General features: G+C 44.1%; 2 protein-coding genes and 1 long non-coding RNA gene across 3 annotated transcripts in view; 1 reads left to right on the forward strand and 2 right to left on the reverse strand.

Annotated features, from left to right (window-relative positions):
* The window catches only part of LOC139052844 (uncharacterized), a 30586-nt gene extending 20103 nt beyond the window's left edge, over positions 1–10483 (forward strand). Inside the window, exon 3 of the long non-coding RNA XR_011510085.1 lies at positions 10350–10483. This is a non-coding gene — a long non-coding RNA (uncharacterized lncRNA). The remainder of the gene's footprint in view (positions 1–10349) is intronic.
* The window catches only part of LOC139052842 (uncharacterized), a 136101-nt gene that overhangs the window by 74136 nt on the left and 45210 nt on the right, over positions 1–16755 (reverse strand). The gene's annotated exons all lie outside the window — the stretch shown is intronic.
* On the reverse strand, positions 94–15876 carry LOC139052843 (uncharacterized). Its single transcript, XM_070529991.1, has 4 exons — positions 14921–15876; positions 8086–9007; positions 1631–2003; positions 94–228 (listed from the first exon to the last, which is right to left on the reverse strand). Exons 1-3 carry the CDS (start codon positions 15814–15816, stop codon positions 1641–1643), a joined length of 2181 nt encoding a protein of 726 aa, XP_070386092.1. The 5' UTR covers positions 15817–15876; the 3' UTR covers positions 94–228; positions 1631–1640.

Raw genomic sequence — 16755 nt, forward strand, 5'->3', positions numbered from 1 at the left:
TTCAATTGACGCTGAAACACTTCCACATCGGCGATGGGAAATGGTGTTCAGTGGTTTCTTAACAGCTTCCAGGGTCGGCGATGTAACGAGTGGGAAAAGTCAAGAAGTGAACAACTGAGCCCTACTAGTTGAAACGTAGCAGCCTCTCTTTAGCCGCACTTCGACGCCAGCAGGAGCAGCCAGCTTGGTTTCCTCTCCCCTCAGTGAGCCACACTCTGCTCCAGAACACTGTAGAATGAAGCAGATATTGGTAACATTTGTTGATTAGCATTAACACCACAACGAGGAAGCGATAATGATACAAATATATGAGTAACCTTAGTCGTCTGAATGTCACTCTGCAGGTTGTGTCGAAAATAACTCATTCAAAATAAGAGGTCGTGATATTTCATCACTTTCTAGCTTACAAAAGCTCTGCTTTAGCTACGAATGAAATATCTGTTGCAGAATTCTAATCCTTAAATTGAACCTTATATGTTCCATTTGTGTCTGTGTGTGATGACAGTATTGACGTTAGTTTAAGTTAGCGCATTATAATTTTCTTCATTTTTTGCGGACTCTTTTTTTTTACTATATACATAGAGCAAGGAAAAAGTATGAACGACCACAAACTCGCCCTTTTCACTTTCATTTTTTCCCTCTGACTTGTGGTAATTTGTGTGCCTTCAAAATAAAGGCTTCACGAAAAAGAGAAGGCCATTAGCAAGTTTATTTATGAATAATGGGTTATATAAAGTGCCTAATGATGTCCTACACAGCTACTCACTGCGCGGCCCTGTGTCGTAGCACGAGAGAGCACCAAGAGATAGAACACGTGATACTACCGTCGCGACGTTCGCATCCCCTGTGCCGATATTCTGCGTTATGACGTCACGCTACACACATATCCCGAGAAATGAAATCTAATGCAGTCTGTAGACCAGCGATTATCAAACATGTTCTAGGTTCGTTTAGTGCTGTTGGTATGTTTTTATATAGTACATGCCTGAGACTTTCGGCATGTACTCTCTAGCCTGTATACAGCGAGGAAGCGAAAATTATATAAATGTGTGAATACCCTTAGGCGTCTCAATGTCACACTGCAGGTTGTGTCAAAAACAACTCATTCAAAATAACAGGTCGTGATAATTCATCACTTTCTAGCTTATGAATAACAAAGCTGACCATGTGGGACCAATCTGATGGTCAGCGATGTCCTTATCGCTTATATTATGGTGAATGAAAAGAAGTCAAGGTATAAACAGGACGCTAATTTTGTTTTGATCCCCCATGTCACTGAAATACTATGGAAGAAGATATTGAATATTTACGATATATGCGCCTTTTGAGCTTGCGCGTTTTATACTATCAAAGGAAATTTCTTGCACAAAGAAAAATCAACCTCAGCTTTACAATTAGGTCATAATGCTAATGATGCCCGTAGCAGGAAGCTGACAAACTTAACAACTTCTTCGCAAGTTACTGGGGAATTCCTTTTCAGCAATCTACGAAAAAAACGCGTTATTTTCATTTTTTTTATAGACAGCCACATACACTTTCGTCGTGCGGTGTTAAACGACCTATTCCTTCAAGAACCGACCCCATGCACACGGCGAAAAAAAAAAAAAGCCGCAAGATTGTTTTCACCGACCTAGACTGGCTCAACGTGACACGACGTCGGCTATCTTCAGGAAACTTCGAATGTGGTGCCAGCAGTCGTGGCCAATGTCGGTGAGCTGAAGCCTCCTGGCACCGGGATGACTGAGGCACTGCACCGCCTCCTTGACGACGACAGTCATTGTCATAAATTCGTCGATGCTGCTGCTGCGGACGCGAACCAGGGCGCTGCGGATCATCTTCTTGGCTTCGGCCTTAGTGACGTCAGCACCTTCCATCACCATTTCGAGGAGACGCGGGTGGTCACGCATCAGCTCGAAGGCGCGGGCACCCTCGACACCATTTTGTTCGCCCAGCACGAAGTCTACAGCGTACGAGACAGCGGATGCGTTCTTCCTGGCCACTTCCTGCGTGTACAGAGATGAGCCACGGTTGGTAAAGCAAAAGAAATGTAAGCCTGCGAAAGTAAAACGTTGCAAGCACTTCTGCATAGTCTACGCGAAAATGGAACGGAAGTGGATAGCGCGTAAAATCGATAAGGAAATTGAAGGTAGCCGTGCATATACTATAAAAATATGACGCGCCGTCTCCATCGTAGCATCGCTTGCTTGGTCCTAGAAATAATCTCGTAGATTGCCGATATAAAGTCTGCGCAACGTGATTATGAGCATTTTGAGGTTAAGCGCCATCCAGTGCAACCACCGGATTCCAGATAGAGCAAACAAACGTTATAGGCGAACGCCATTTTGGGTGCAGGAAGATCCATTTCATCATCGTCATCATCATCATCAGTCTATTTTTACATCATCAGCAGGACGAAGGCGTCTCACAGCGATCTCCAGCCGCGGCTGTGCGAGCTGATTCCATGTGTAGCTTGCACATTTCCCGATTTCTTCACTCCACCAAAGTACGCAATACATTCGTTTAGAAAAATTTGGCATATGTGCAGTTGAGGCAAGCATCCCACGTGATTGACTCGCGTGCTGTCACATCGTGATAGCAGTCGATCGTAACCACGATAGCTGATAACCATGATCTGCTGCCACGATAGCTTGGTGGTGTAATTAAGCATTAAGCCGATCGGTTATTAAGCTGATTAACCCCGGTCAAGACCTACGTAATTTGAAGCATTCACCATTCAGTAAAAAATACTTGTCGCGAATCGTGTCTCCAACGAATCGGTACTGCTCTTGCCTAGCGCGTATACTCTCTCTCCCTGTATATATATATATATATATATATATATATATATATATATATATATATATATATATATATATATATATATATATATATATATATGTAAATTAGCTGTTATTGAAATGTACACAATACTTAAGAACAAGAGAAATGAAAGTGGGCGAAAACGTCAAATGTCACGGTTGGGACCTGGACCCACAACGTCAGCATTGTGCTACATCACACATTGTGCTACATCAATCCGGCCGCTAACTTGGGGATCTATATTTACTAGATCTAGGGCCGTAGGAGCGTTAGGCAGCGCCGCTCATGATGGTCGGATGTGTAACATCCCTTTTCGTCTGCCCGATGGCGAGGATATCGAATCTGGTAGCCTTGATGTGATTAGGTAGCGCGCGAAGGTTTATTAGCCACGTGCCTACAGCGTCACGGGTTACGTGACGCTGAACATGTCACTCAATTCGAACTGCCTTCACTCACAGACTTTAGCATTCTCAGACCACCCTTGTCGAAGTACCCTATGTTTATTTAATAAACTGCTTGGCTTTCGAGAGCTTTAGATTCGCACTTATTATTCCAAAGGCTAATGGTAACCTTTTCTTTTATTCGAGACTATTCAACGTTTTAGTATTTAAAAATACTTCGGGTAAACTTGGTGAATCGTTGTTTTTTCATTTGTTTTGTGTAAAAGAGACACAGTTCGTATTTCCTTCGTTCGTTAGCAGAACGTCGTAGTGCAACATCTACACTCTAAGAAAAAAAGGACTAAAAGGGGTAGGGAGGTTAGTCCTTTTGGGGACTAACTGATTTGCCACAACCATTAGTCCTTTTTGGGACGAACTGACATGGGATGAACTGTTACTCCCCACGCGCTTGCTCCTTTGGGGACTAACAGTTGCCCCTGCCCGATGGTCCTCAAGGGAGTAACTGTAATTCGTTCCGATGCTCCTCAAAGGTGGAATTAAGTAAATTAGGCATTTATACCCTAATAAAAAAAATTAATGAGCTGAAAAAAAAAAGCGTGCCCGAGAGCAGGAATCGAACTCACGCCCTCTCGGTCACAAACAAGTCAGGTACTCAAAGCACTCCACCACGTCATTTCTTTTTTTTATTATTATTGCATGGAATTATCGGTACTGTCAAACCAACGCAGTTACATTACATATGAACATACAACAGCAACAAATTCACAGATAGTATACAGTCCAATGACAGTTCAACATTCTGGCGTACACACACACGCGTTAGCTGCCTCCACCACGTCGCTTCCTCGAGAAGAAGGGATATTTAGACAAGGTTAAGCATGGGAACGTAAGTGCGGCCATATAAAAGTGACTCCGTATTTTGTGCAAGCTATGCAGTGAGAGTATAACGTTGAGGGTACTTGTAACCATAAGCGACTGCGAAAAGAAATCAGCCCGAGTATTTTTAGGGTGATTTAAACTGAGGCACTACGCAATGTATACGTGTAGCGAGTTCAAACGAGGCACCGAAGACGACAGACAAGGGCAATTTCTCTGTCGCTTAGCGTGTGCCGTTTGAGCTACACATCGCTTCAGTTCGCAACCTCCTTCGAACGGAAGGAACTTAGGTGCTGTTGACCAAGAAAATCTAGCCGTCTATCAATGACTTGCGCGTTTAATGTGCATCGCTCACTTATGGGGTGCGCACGAAGGGCATGCCTCTTCACATTCCAGTTTTAAGTTTCACATAATTTTCTCACGAAGAGGCAAGATGCTGCTTTGCATGTAGTTCAATAGACAATGCATGAACTTCGAACCATTCACGATTTATAGACAATACCGTTTTCGCCGCATCACTCCATGACACGGACGAAAACAGCGAAGTGCCTGGGGAGTATAGTCACTCCAGCGTGGCTTTTCAAATGTATTACCAATTTTAAATCTGCTGCCATCGCTTCATTAATTTGCCTTTTGTATCAGCATGTAGTACGCCGGTGAAGCAGTAGTTGCGCTTTTAAAACGCTTCATGGTTTTAAGGCTCGGTGACTCGTTTCGAAGTTCCCGCCTGAGACTTTCAAGTAAAGTTTGGAGCCAACATCTTTCACTACAACTGATGCGATGAGCGAAATAACGGCGTGTGGCCCTTGGAGACATGCGTGCGACGTTTGATGCGGGAGACACATGGTGCGATTTTGGGTGCGATCGGTCGTACGACCATTCGCACCGGCAGCCGCACTCAACAGGTTCTCAACCAAATCCCCCGCACGCGGCGCCGAATCGCACGCCGCGCATGCGACCAACTTGCTGAATATTCTCGTGCGACCGCCGCATCGGTCGGGCGACCGCAGCCAATGACAGCGCAGGTAGCGCGAACGTCACGGCCACGTCATAGACCCGACGGGGCGGAGCCGGCGAGCGAGCGCCTCGCCGCTCCGATCATGTCTGCTTTTTTTCTCCCTGGTCGAAACGAGGGCCTCTTTCGCCGCTGACGGCGGCACATAAATAAGCAGCAATTTGTTTCTGACACGATATAACTTATAGAATAAAGTGGCCTCAAAAGAGTGCATGTTATGAAGCGTCGTGCGATATAGTAAACGGACGCCGTCAGCGCAGATGCGCCAGCAATCGTCTATACGAAGCGGCTCGCCTGAGTGGCGTGTTTACTCATCGCTACTAACGGCACCGAGAAAACTAACCGTATTTTCACTTAAGAAAAACATAAATGTTCAAGCATTGATTGTGCTGATGAATTTAGGCGCTTAATTACGAGCTGCGGACGCATCGGCATGGGCCCTCGGCCTCGGATAGACGGCCGGCGAGCTAGGCCTACACGGTCTCCCAGCGATCGCAAGCTCGCCTGGCATGCTCGTTCGCTTCTGTCGGCGCCAATGAAATCAAATGTGCTGCAATATAAGCGTAGGATAACTGCGTACACGTTGTGCCGACTAACATAGACGCTTCGTTTTACGAGCTGCAAGCGATCGGCGATCGTGTCACAAGCGCCACCGGTGTCGGATTCGGTGGCCGAGCGAGCTGTGCCTGCCGGCACAGCCATCGGCGGCTGTCAAAGGAGCCGTTACTGCTAACGCGGCCTTGTGGAAACACGTCTACAGTGCTTCCATGGGCGTGTTTATATTGTCATCGTTTGTTCCAAACAAGAGAGCTGTGCAAATACGTTTGCTTTCACTTTCTGTTCGAAGTTATGCAGCATTCCAAACTTCCACGCAGGGGCGCCGGTTCTGGGCGGAGCTAGCCGCCGCTCGGTCATTCGTACCATGTGTCCCGAATCGCCGCATGCGGCAAGTCGCACACGACGCGCCGTACGACTGATCGCACGGAAAATCGCACCATGTGTCTCCCGCATGACGCTTAGACGTCGCCGTTGAGCATCATCATTGGCGATGCTATACAGGTTGTTTTCCACCAAGAATTTCAAATTTCGGGGGATTTTTTATGGTGGTTATTTACTTTGACAGAGGTTTATCGTCCTCATTGTCACGTAGGGCCTCTTTTGTACCGCCGACGCTATTTTCATGAGCACGAATACTAGGAACATCGCAAAAAGGACACCACCGCCATCTTGTTAAGAACACATTGTTTTCCAATGCCCACCTTATGTAATCCTCGCGCACTGCAGTGCTGCTCGTTCTCGCCTATGGAATCATCATCATCATCATCATCATCATTATCATCCGACTGGTTACGCCCACTGCAGGGCAAAGGCCCCTCCCATACTTCTCCAACTACCACGGTCATGTACTAATTGTGGCCATGTTGACCCTCCAAACTTCCTAATCTCATCTGCCCACCTCACTTTCTGTCGCCCCCTGCTACGCTTCCCTTCCCTCGAAATCCAGTCCGTAACCCTTAATGACCATCGGTTATGTTCCCTCCTCATTACATGTCCTGCCCATGCCCATTTCTTTTTTCTTTATTTCAACTAAGATGTCATTAACACGCGTTTGTTCTCTCACCCAATCTGCTCTTTTCTTATCCCTTAACGTTACACCTATCATTCTTCTTTCCACAGCTCGTTGCGTCGTCCTCAATTTAAGTAGAACCCTTTTCGTAAGCCTCCAGGTTTCTGCCCCGTACGTGAGTACTGGTAAGACACAGCTGCTATACACTTTCCTCTTGAGGGATAATGGCAACCTGCTGTTCATGATCTGCGAATGCCTGCCAAACGCACCCCAGCCCATTCTTATTCTTCTGATTATTTCACTCTCATGATCGGGATCAGCAGTCACTATATGTCCTAAGTAGATGTATTCCCTTACAACTTCCAGTGCCTCGCTACCTATCGTAAACTGCTGTTCTCTTTCGAGACTGTTAAACATTACTTTAGCTTTCCGCAGAATCATTTTTAGTCCCACCCTTCTGATCTGCCGCTCCAGGCAGAAGTGTCTACCAAAGGAATGAGCATTTTGCACTGCTTTCACAATCAGCCTGGAGCGTGAAGCCTGGCACTAATTACCCATCATCGATGTACCGCGATTACTTAGTGGTTAGCGCGTTCAACTCTGCAAAGTACATTGCCCCAGTGTCACGGAGTTCAGATTCCAGTGTGGTCAGCTGTGGAGATCCGTAGCAATTTTTTTTCTTCGCGCTTAGGCAAATGGTGAAGCTGGGAATTACGAAGTGACTTGGGATGTCGAAAGAAAAACATAATCGTTGTGCCACAACCAGTTTCGTGTATTTAACCGCTCTCGCAGTAACGCTTTCTAGTGATTCGGTCATGCTCGACTCGCATACCTCGAACGTCTTTACGTGAACGTAAGGGGAAAGTCAAGTTCAATTGGATGAAGTGCCGGAAAAGATATTTTACATATGGGAGACTTAACGATGCACTTCATTTCTATAAATTTGCAGACATAAAGAGGCGCAGTGTGCTGCAGTCTCTGCGGCAACGACCAAGCAAAGCTTACTGACTGATTAGTCAGTACCAAGATTAATTCCGTTAAGTCCCAAGGAGTCTCCCACAGGGAACTCTGGCAAGTTCATCATTCAGAAAACATGTGAGTCATGCATGACAGGTAGATTTGTCTGTGCCTTGTTGTAGCCTGGAGCATTCTTGTGAGCATTCTTGTCTAAATTTGCAAGTACTCACAGTCTTCAAAGCAACGTTATTAGTATCAGTGCACATGCGCAGATCATGGATAATGGTGGCGTTTATGACGCGGTATGCTAAGGACAATCAAAAATTTCGCCTAGGAACATTCCTAGAATATTCAATGTGGACAGTCGCCTGCAGGCGCTTTCTTTAGTAGGTTATCACTTTCCTTGTTACGGCGAAAGACAAAAAAAAATAGTTAGGACATAGTCATACCATGATGTCCGCCAGCGCACCGTCCTCGTGGTCGGCTGCTTCGAGGAACTCTTGGGTCCCGTGCACAGGACAGCTGCCTTTATCATACACCTTGTAATAGACGCACACAGGAGTCGTGGTGAATTCGGTGAGGCTGAGGCTCCTGCTAGCGCCTCGCGCAAGCACGTTCATATCGTCGCAGGACAGCTGCAAACCCATGAGGTTGACTCTGGCTAGCTTGGTGTTAGAAGCGAGAGCTGACACCAGTTCTCCCTCCACTTCCCGAAGCTCCGGGCTTGTCCTAAGGACCGACATGGGAAGCAGGTGTATGTCTACCTCAGTGAGCGCGGTAGAGCCCGTTATACATTCTGTCAAGGCGGAATATTCATTGCGTTCGCAGCTATAGCATACAACCCGCAGCGAAGTTATCTGATGGCAACCACTGACAACACGTAAGGATGGGACTATCGAGCGCGGGATGTTGGCAATTCGAATATTCTTATTGATGGTTGCATTGCAGATTTGCGGGCATTGCTGCAGCTGCCTTGTGTTGTCGTGCTCGCAGTGTCCCTTGACGACAACGCGGTCATCGAGTCCTTGCTCTCGTATAGTTCTGGAGACCCTGTCGAGTCTGTCGATGCAGGGCAAGGTGTTGACGACCACCGTCTTCAGTGTCTTGTTCTTCGCGACTGCCCGGAAGAAGGCGTGGCACTCTGCTTCTCCGAAACTCCGCATGTCGATGCAGAGCCGGCTGAGCGTCGAGTTCTGTTTCTGCAGGCCTTGGCACAAGGACTCCATGCATTTCGCGGCTTGGGGATCCGGAAACTGGAGAGTTGAATCCCAGAATGTCGCAATGCATTCGCATGACGTCGAAGGTAGTCTCAGCCGCCGTAGTGTGGCACTCCGTGTGATGACGTCGGCGAAGAGGGTGACCGTGCTCATGCTGGAAACACATGGGGAGAAAAAAAGCTATTTGTTGAAAAATTATGCCCCAAGGAAAAAGCTCTTTAGAGGTCCAATGCATTCTAATGCAAGAAACAGAAATCAACGTTTCTGAAGGTGTAGAAGAGAACTTATGTTTGAACAACTGAGGACCACACTGTATTCCAAAAGATCCACAAGATCTCGATAACTATCGCGTCAATGGAAAAGCGCAAATGAAAATAAAAGCAATCTGATATCCAATAGGTCATATCGAAATGAGGGGCAGAGGTTCCGGCACAAAATTCAACCAGAAGCAAGTGTGGCCTTTTCCCTGCTCGCGTTCACCATTTCCCTTCGCAATTACCACCGGTCATTTGAAAACGATACGTAATTCTACTCGCTTAAAAGGAGCGTTTTCATGTTCTTTTGAAAGCAACTTCAATTTTGTCTAATGACCATTCACTGCTGTCCCCTAGAGTGACGAATAAAACAGGAGCTTGCATACACGACACCAATGGCAATCTGAACTAATGACAATACAAAGTCGAAGAAAACCGTTAAACTCGCTGCGACGTAAATCGCGTTCATAGGCACATAATTTCTAATTGTAGTTCGACATCACGGAAATGCAGTATGTTTCACTCGAACACTTTCAAAAATATTTAAAGGATGCCTTTGGCAGATATCACAACTGATGAGCTGGTCTATTCGAAACGGCGGACAATACTTGTACAAAAAATTGAGACGCAAGACTGAAAATTAATAGGAATTCACTACTTAAGTTCTTAACTAATCGCATTATAGCGCCTAGTGCAATTTAAAAATTGTGGCCGTGGAGTTCGCAAGGTGGAAACATCAGGAACGAATTTTCAAAATGACACTAATTTCGAGGTATAATTTTCCTAACTTTGCCAAGAAATGCATTATCATTCCAGTTAAATTCTTAACGAAAGGTTGTTTCTTGCACTAAAGCAGACAAGTAACTGGAACGCCAGATGCATTTCTCCGCAATGCATTTTTCCATTTCTCCGATTTATATCTCGAAACGGGTGTCGTCCTGAGAATTTGTTCCAAGTGGACCCTCCTTGCGAAGTCCACTGCTAGAATTTGTAAATTGCAATATGGGTCATAAGATAATCGACTAGAAAGATAATCAATGAATTCTTAATAAGTCGATTTTGCATTTCAATCTATTGTGCAAGTAGTTTCCGCCGCTTGGAATAGACCGGCTCATAAACTAGAATTGATTTATCAGCTTCAGGCAACCTTTAAAAAATTTTGAAAGTGTTCGCTCAAGCACCCAGTGTAAGTTCGGCAGCAGTGCAACTTGAGCACACAACTAAAATCTATCTGCTTTGCAGCTATCGCTTTCGCCGCTGGATTTACCGCACGTGGAGCAGTGGGGTGACGCCTACAAGATTGAGGAGCTTCATCGCCCTGGCCTTGTATCGTCCATCTCACACCCACGTGGTTCCCTGGGCGCCTTTTCTGCCACAAGAGGGCAGCAGAACAGCACGGCTGGTTTAAAAAGCGGCGCATCGACGACCAGGCTTGCAGTTCGGCAGCAGTGCAACTTGAGCACACAACTAAAATCTATCTGCTTTGCAGGTGAGCGCTATACATTTTCGATTTTCTCCCGCTCAAATTTATGTACTGCTGCCGAGCTGCATCTTAAGCATTCTAGATTTTACAAACGTGAAATAGTGTCATAGTCCAGAAGCCTCATGTCAAAAAAAGCTGTGGACGAATTGCGCGCTGAGATTATTGATGAACTCAGAGAGATAAAAAAAAGTCTAGATGATCTAAAAGAACTGAAACAGGAAATTAAGGACTTAGGAGCATTGAAAGAAATGATCGATGCCATTGTAACAGAAAACAAGGTACTTAAAGTGCAAAATGCTAAGCTAACGCAGAAACTAGAGGAGCTTGAAACGTACCAGCGTTCCAACAACCTGGAAATCAAGGGTGTTCCTGTTGATGCTGAGCCAATAGCTATAATAAAGAAGATTGGCGAACTTGTTGCAGAGGAAGTGCAAGATTCCGACATTGATGCATGCCATAAAGTACCGACAGTGAAACACAATGAACAAAACATAATTGTTCGATTCGTGCGCCGTCTCAAAAGGAACAGTTTTCTTGCTAAATCGCGAAAGGGAAAAATTAATGCCACAATGCTTGGCTTTGATGAGGACCGTCCTATATTCATTAATGAGCATTTGACGAGACAAGGTAAACAATTACTAAGTGCTGCGAAACAAAGGAAGAATGAGGTTGGTTGGAAATATGTCTGGACCACTGGAGGGAAAGTAATGGCAAGGCGCAATGAAACATCTCCTATTCTGCATATTTTCAGCACTGAAGATATCAGCAAGATAATAACCTAATATTTAGCTTTATTCCGTCAAATTATTTCTTATTGCTTTAAGTCCAGATATGGCTTCAGTCGATAAATCTTTATATCATGATTACCTTTCATTTACAAATATATCTGCGGGCTTGCAAAAACATATTTCAATCTTTCATTTAAACGTCCAAAGCATAAAAAATAAACAAGATAAAATTGAAGAATTGTTTCAACGCACCAACACTAATCCCGACGTTCTTCTTTTTACTGAAACGTAGATATCTGATAAGGACTACCCAATACAGTTCGAAAACTACAGGCATCACATACTAAACCGTACCTACGCCAGAGGTGGTGGTCTAGCAGCATATGTACAAATGATCTGTACTCGGAGAAAATTGCAGATTTCTCCCTAATTATTCGCAACGTTGAATGCCTCAGTATTCGTCTTCAAGCAGGAACATTTTCAGTAGTCTACAGACCACCCTGTGGGAACAAAAAAGAATTCTTTTCCTTTGTGGATAACCTGCTAGCTTATCTCAGCGGCACCGGCCAAATGTTTGCCATACTAGGTGATACGAACATAGATATGATGGCTGAAAATACAACAACACGAGAATATAATCAGTTGCTTTACTCTTACGCATGCTCGAATATTATAACCTTGCCAACACAGGTTACAGCACACAGTCAAACCTTATTAGATGTCTGTATCACTAATGTATATGATTCCACTGTGACTGCTGGTGTCATGTCCTCTGATATAAGCGATCATCTTCCAATTTTTTGTTTTCTGCCTTGTTCACAGAAATACAAGCATAATGCGCCTGTATATTCCTACCGTCTCATAGATACAACGACGCTAGCCTATTTTCGCTCTCTTATTGGGGAAAAAAACTCGGAATCTGAACTAACTGAAAGTGACCCAAATAAGGCATACAATTCATTTTTCGATAAACTAATCACTTGCTACGACATAGCCTTCCCGCAACATAGTGCTACAAAACGACCCAAAAAAATTAGAAAGCCGTGGATAGATGTAGTGCTTTTTACAAAAATCAAAAACAAAAATAAAATGTGCCATACATTCCTTAGAACCAGAGACATGAATGAATTAGCCAAATTTAAGGAGTACCGTAACCAAGTAAATTCAGAATTAAAAAAGGCAAAAGAAAAATATTATGAGAAGGTGTTCTCGCGCATATATACGAATCCAAGAAAAGTTTGGCTGGAAATTAAGAAAATATCTGGAGGAAAGGCTAGCCCTCAAGACCTACAAATAGCTTCGGATAACGGCACTCTTTCGGGTGAAAAAGCCGTATCTATCCTAAACAATCACTTTGTTCAATGCTGCAGCAACATTTCTGCAGCAGATCCAGAAGAGATAGGGCATACTGTGAAACCGTCTCTTCAAAATTCTTTAATGCTATTTCCGGTGACACCAACCGAAGTAGAGAGCGTGATCAAAAACTTTAAATCTAACAGTGCTACAGGTTTCGACGGTATCATGGCATCTCCTATAAAATATGTGTCTGACATCATCTCTAACGTATTAGCTCATATTATTAATAAAATGTTTGAGTCCGGAATTTTTCCTAGCAAACTTAAAATAGCCAGAGTCTGCCCGGTTCATAAAGGCGGTGCTGATCATAGTGTAAACAACTTCCGACCCATATCTATACTACCTCTTTTTTCAAAACTTTTTGAAACTGTTTTAAGCACTCGACTGGAAGGTTTCTTAAGGAAATATTCTATTATTAGTACGGCGCAGTACGGATTTCAAAAAAATAAATCATGTGAGGATGCGCTCTTAAATATAAAACATCAAATACTGCAAAATATAGAAAACCGTTTATACACGGTAGGCTTATTTCTGGACCTACGTAAGGCTTTTGACAGCGTAAATCATGGTGTACTTCTGTGCAAACTTTATGACTATGGTATACGTGGTGCAGCATTAGAGTTAATGAGAAGCTACTTAACGGATCGTTACCAGTTTGTTTCATATAATCAGGCCACTTCTTCACTTCTCAAGATACAGAATGGCGTGCCACAAGGATGCATACTTGGTCCTATATTATTTAATCTATATATCAATGACCTTCCTAACATTTCTTCCTCACCTAATATAATCATGTACGCAGACGATACTAATCTTTTCTTTGCAAATTCTTCCTTGCAATGCATACAAAAAGAAATAAATGATTATTTAAATTTATTATCTGAATGGCTGTACATCAACAAACTACAATTGAATGTCGATAAAACCAAATATATAATATTTAGACCGATAAACAAGCCACTGCCTGTTAATATAACTGTTCTATTTCAAGCAAAGAGGCTAGAACAAGTAACAACGCAAAAGTTTTTGGGGGTATGATTCCAAGAAAACCTCTCCTGGGATAATCATGTCAATAAGCTCTGCAATGATCTTAGCAAAGTAGTAGGCTGTATGTACAAAATAGGTGATTTAATTCCTTTATGGTTAAAGAAATCAATATACTTTGCCCTTTTTTTCTCGAAGCTATCTTATTGTGTCTTGATCTGGGGAACAACTACAACAAAAAACTACGATAAGCTATTAAGCTTGCAAAAACGAGTACTCCGAATTTTTGAAAACTACCATGGTAGGCCGCGTGACTTACCCACACACAATCTCTTCGACAAACATCTAATGATCCGAGCAAATCAAGTATTTTATTATAGATTACTCTTTCATATAAAAAAACACAGGCTCCATGTTGTCAGCATACCCACTTCTTTTCGATATCCATTACGTTATGAAGTCAAGAAAATACCATTCACGCGTACTAACTACGGACGTCAGGATATAAACTATCAAATACCTAGGCTACTAAACATTGTTGAACAAAAAATTGATTTCTGTGCGCCTAATTTTAAGCAAGGTATAAAAAACCTACTCATACACTATCAAATTAATTACACATAAATTGCTCTCGCACTAATTTTTTTTTAATAATGCACTATATATGTATTCCTTCATCTGCGCGGTAATGTGATTGCACAAAGAAAAACTGAAGCATAAATGTCTTTTAGACGTAGTCATTGTATAATGTACACATTATGTTGTTTATTTGTCTTTTGTATATCGTACTTGCTTGTTTTCCTGTTATATTTGCTTTTTTGTTTGTACATCGTATCATCATGTAACCCGAACGCACTTATGAGCAAGAGCCCCTGTCAGGCCGAATGGCCTTTAGCTCTTGTTTCCTCTTTCTGTATGAAGAAAGGAAAAAAAAAAACATGTGCGCTTTTATTTGAAGCCATGAGGACTGATCTTGTTGAAAAAAAATCTCTGCTATTTTAATTAAACTTTATCTGTGGGTCAAATATACAAATAATGATTTGTTCGCTGAACTCTCCGCAATTCAAAAGCGAGCTACAGCGCATGAAATGCAATATTATAGGCATTACGTTAAGTTGCGTCCATTAAATTACATTTGACACTACGTATATGATAGTTCTAGTGTTACTAATGACATTTTGGGCATCACAGGGCGAATACGTGCTTCGAGATGCCCTGTTGGTGTACCGTCGGTTCGTAGTGCAATTATAAGCAATACTTACAATCTTACGGGCGCCAATACGATATCTAGGTTGAGTTCCTCCAAATTAATCATCTTGCAGAGTGCATCGACGATTTCCCTCAGGGGCAGCATTCTGTAACAGGCGTCCTCCGACGTTAGAGTCAACTTTCGCAGCGCGCAGTCTTCTTTGGCGAGGTATCTGGCGAACAGCGCGTTGTAGTCTTCGTCGCGGTAGCCGAACACGCCGTGTGAGACACGCAGTTGAGTGATGCTCTTGTTTTCAGTGAGCTCCCGGATAAGCCAACACGCATGGGTTCCTGTGATGTGAACAGCTGACACGTCGAGTGTTGTCAGATGATCGATGCCTAAGCCGAATGACCTTCCAGGCATGGCTGCGACGCGTGGCCATTCCTCATCGAACTCGTTGACCTTCAGGCCGACATTTCCACACTGTGGCATAGGATTGAGGATTTCCAGCAAGATATCTTCGTCGCGAGGTGACGCGGTGACGATTGCTCGGCAGACGGTAATGCTTTTCAAAAAGCGATTGCCATTTATTGCTGAACGCATCGAGGCACGACTCATCAAAATGGGCCTGAATTTTATCGCTGTGATGCAGCGATGCTCCGCGAGTAGACGCTCGGCTAGATCCAGTGCCCTCACAATGCGCGAGATTTCCTCAGGGCCCCATTGAGCGTACCCGCAAGCGCATGCTTGGCTGTACTCGATTAGGACGGCACCTCTGCTCTCTCCTCGCCCATCTTCCCCAAGCTCTAGGCAAGCACCTCGAAAGACCTTGTTCAAATCATGACGGTGTTTCATTAGGCTGCAGCTGGCACCATCCTTCTTAGTGCATGGGATGTTCAGTGCGTCCCAGTCGATGCTGTCCCTGTCGGGTGCAGGTTTGGTGACGAGAGCTTGCGAGGATTCAGACATGCTTCACCGTCCACTTGTTTGGCGAAACGCTGTGCTGCCTTGTGAACGCTGTCCTTCAGTCGTCGCACGTGGAACCTGCGCGTAGAAGATAAAAAAAAATGTGCGCGAAAGCTTTAGCGACTAAACATGTGCTTCACTATTAAAGATGACCAGCGCGTTTCGCTCAAGGGATGTTAGTTTTGTTGTATAGCATGTTTCGACCGCAAAGAGAAAGAATATCGCCAACCATTGACCACTTATGTAAAAGGCAAGAAACGCTGCGAAGACTGGGCGATGTTACTACTCGCCTATGTGATGAATAATTTGTGTCACGTCGCCAAAGCCACGGCGACTGCCCTGAAGTTCGAAGTACGCTAAGCCGCCCACAACGGTTGAAAAAAATGGCGCAGTTTCGTCCGAAAGGGGAAGTACCGATTGCGATAGCAAATTGGTGGATAGCTGTACCAGGTAAGGAGAGTAGTTTTAGCAACCGTATATAATCTGTAAACATTCACTTACTATCGAAAATAGCAATGATACAATATGTAAGCCTGACTCAACGAGGACGTAGAATGAAGCAGACATCCACAGACAGCTCTGTCTTTGTGTGTCGTCTGCTTTCTGCGTCGTTGTTCAGTCGCGCTTACACCTTCTATCATGGATTGAAACCAACAAGCCCGCCAACGTAATTTATCTAAATTAATTTAACAAGCATGCTGTAACGCGCCTACAGCTAAACATGAACCCATCTCGCTCGATTAGCGCGGAAACTCGCTGTCAAAATGCTGGAGTGAGGAATCGCAGCAGCGGCAAACGAATTTATCTTCGTGCATCTGTCGCTTCAGCGTAAACAAAACGTCGAAAGCACAGCGCATACCAAGCTACCGGCACTACGCGCACTCTACAAACATCAAAGATCGCTTTGAAGGCGAGGCCCGTGCAGGTGCCCACTTGCGCCAC

This window comes from Dermacentor albipictus, unplaced genomic scaffold (assembly GCF_038994185.2).
Source record: "Dermacentor albipictus isolate Rhodes 1998 colony unplaced genomic scaffold, USDA_Dalb.pri_finalv2 scaffold_39, whole genome shotgun sequence".
Classification (NCBI taxonomy): domain Eukaryota; kingdom Metazoa; phylum Arthropoda; class Arachnida; order Ixodida; family Ixodidae; genus Dermacentor; species Dermacentor albipictus.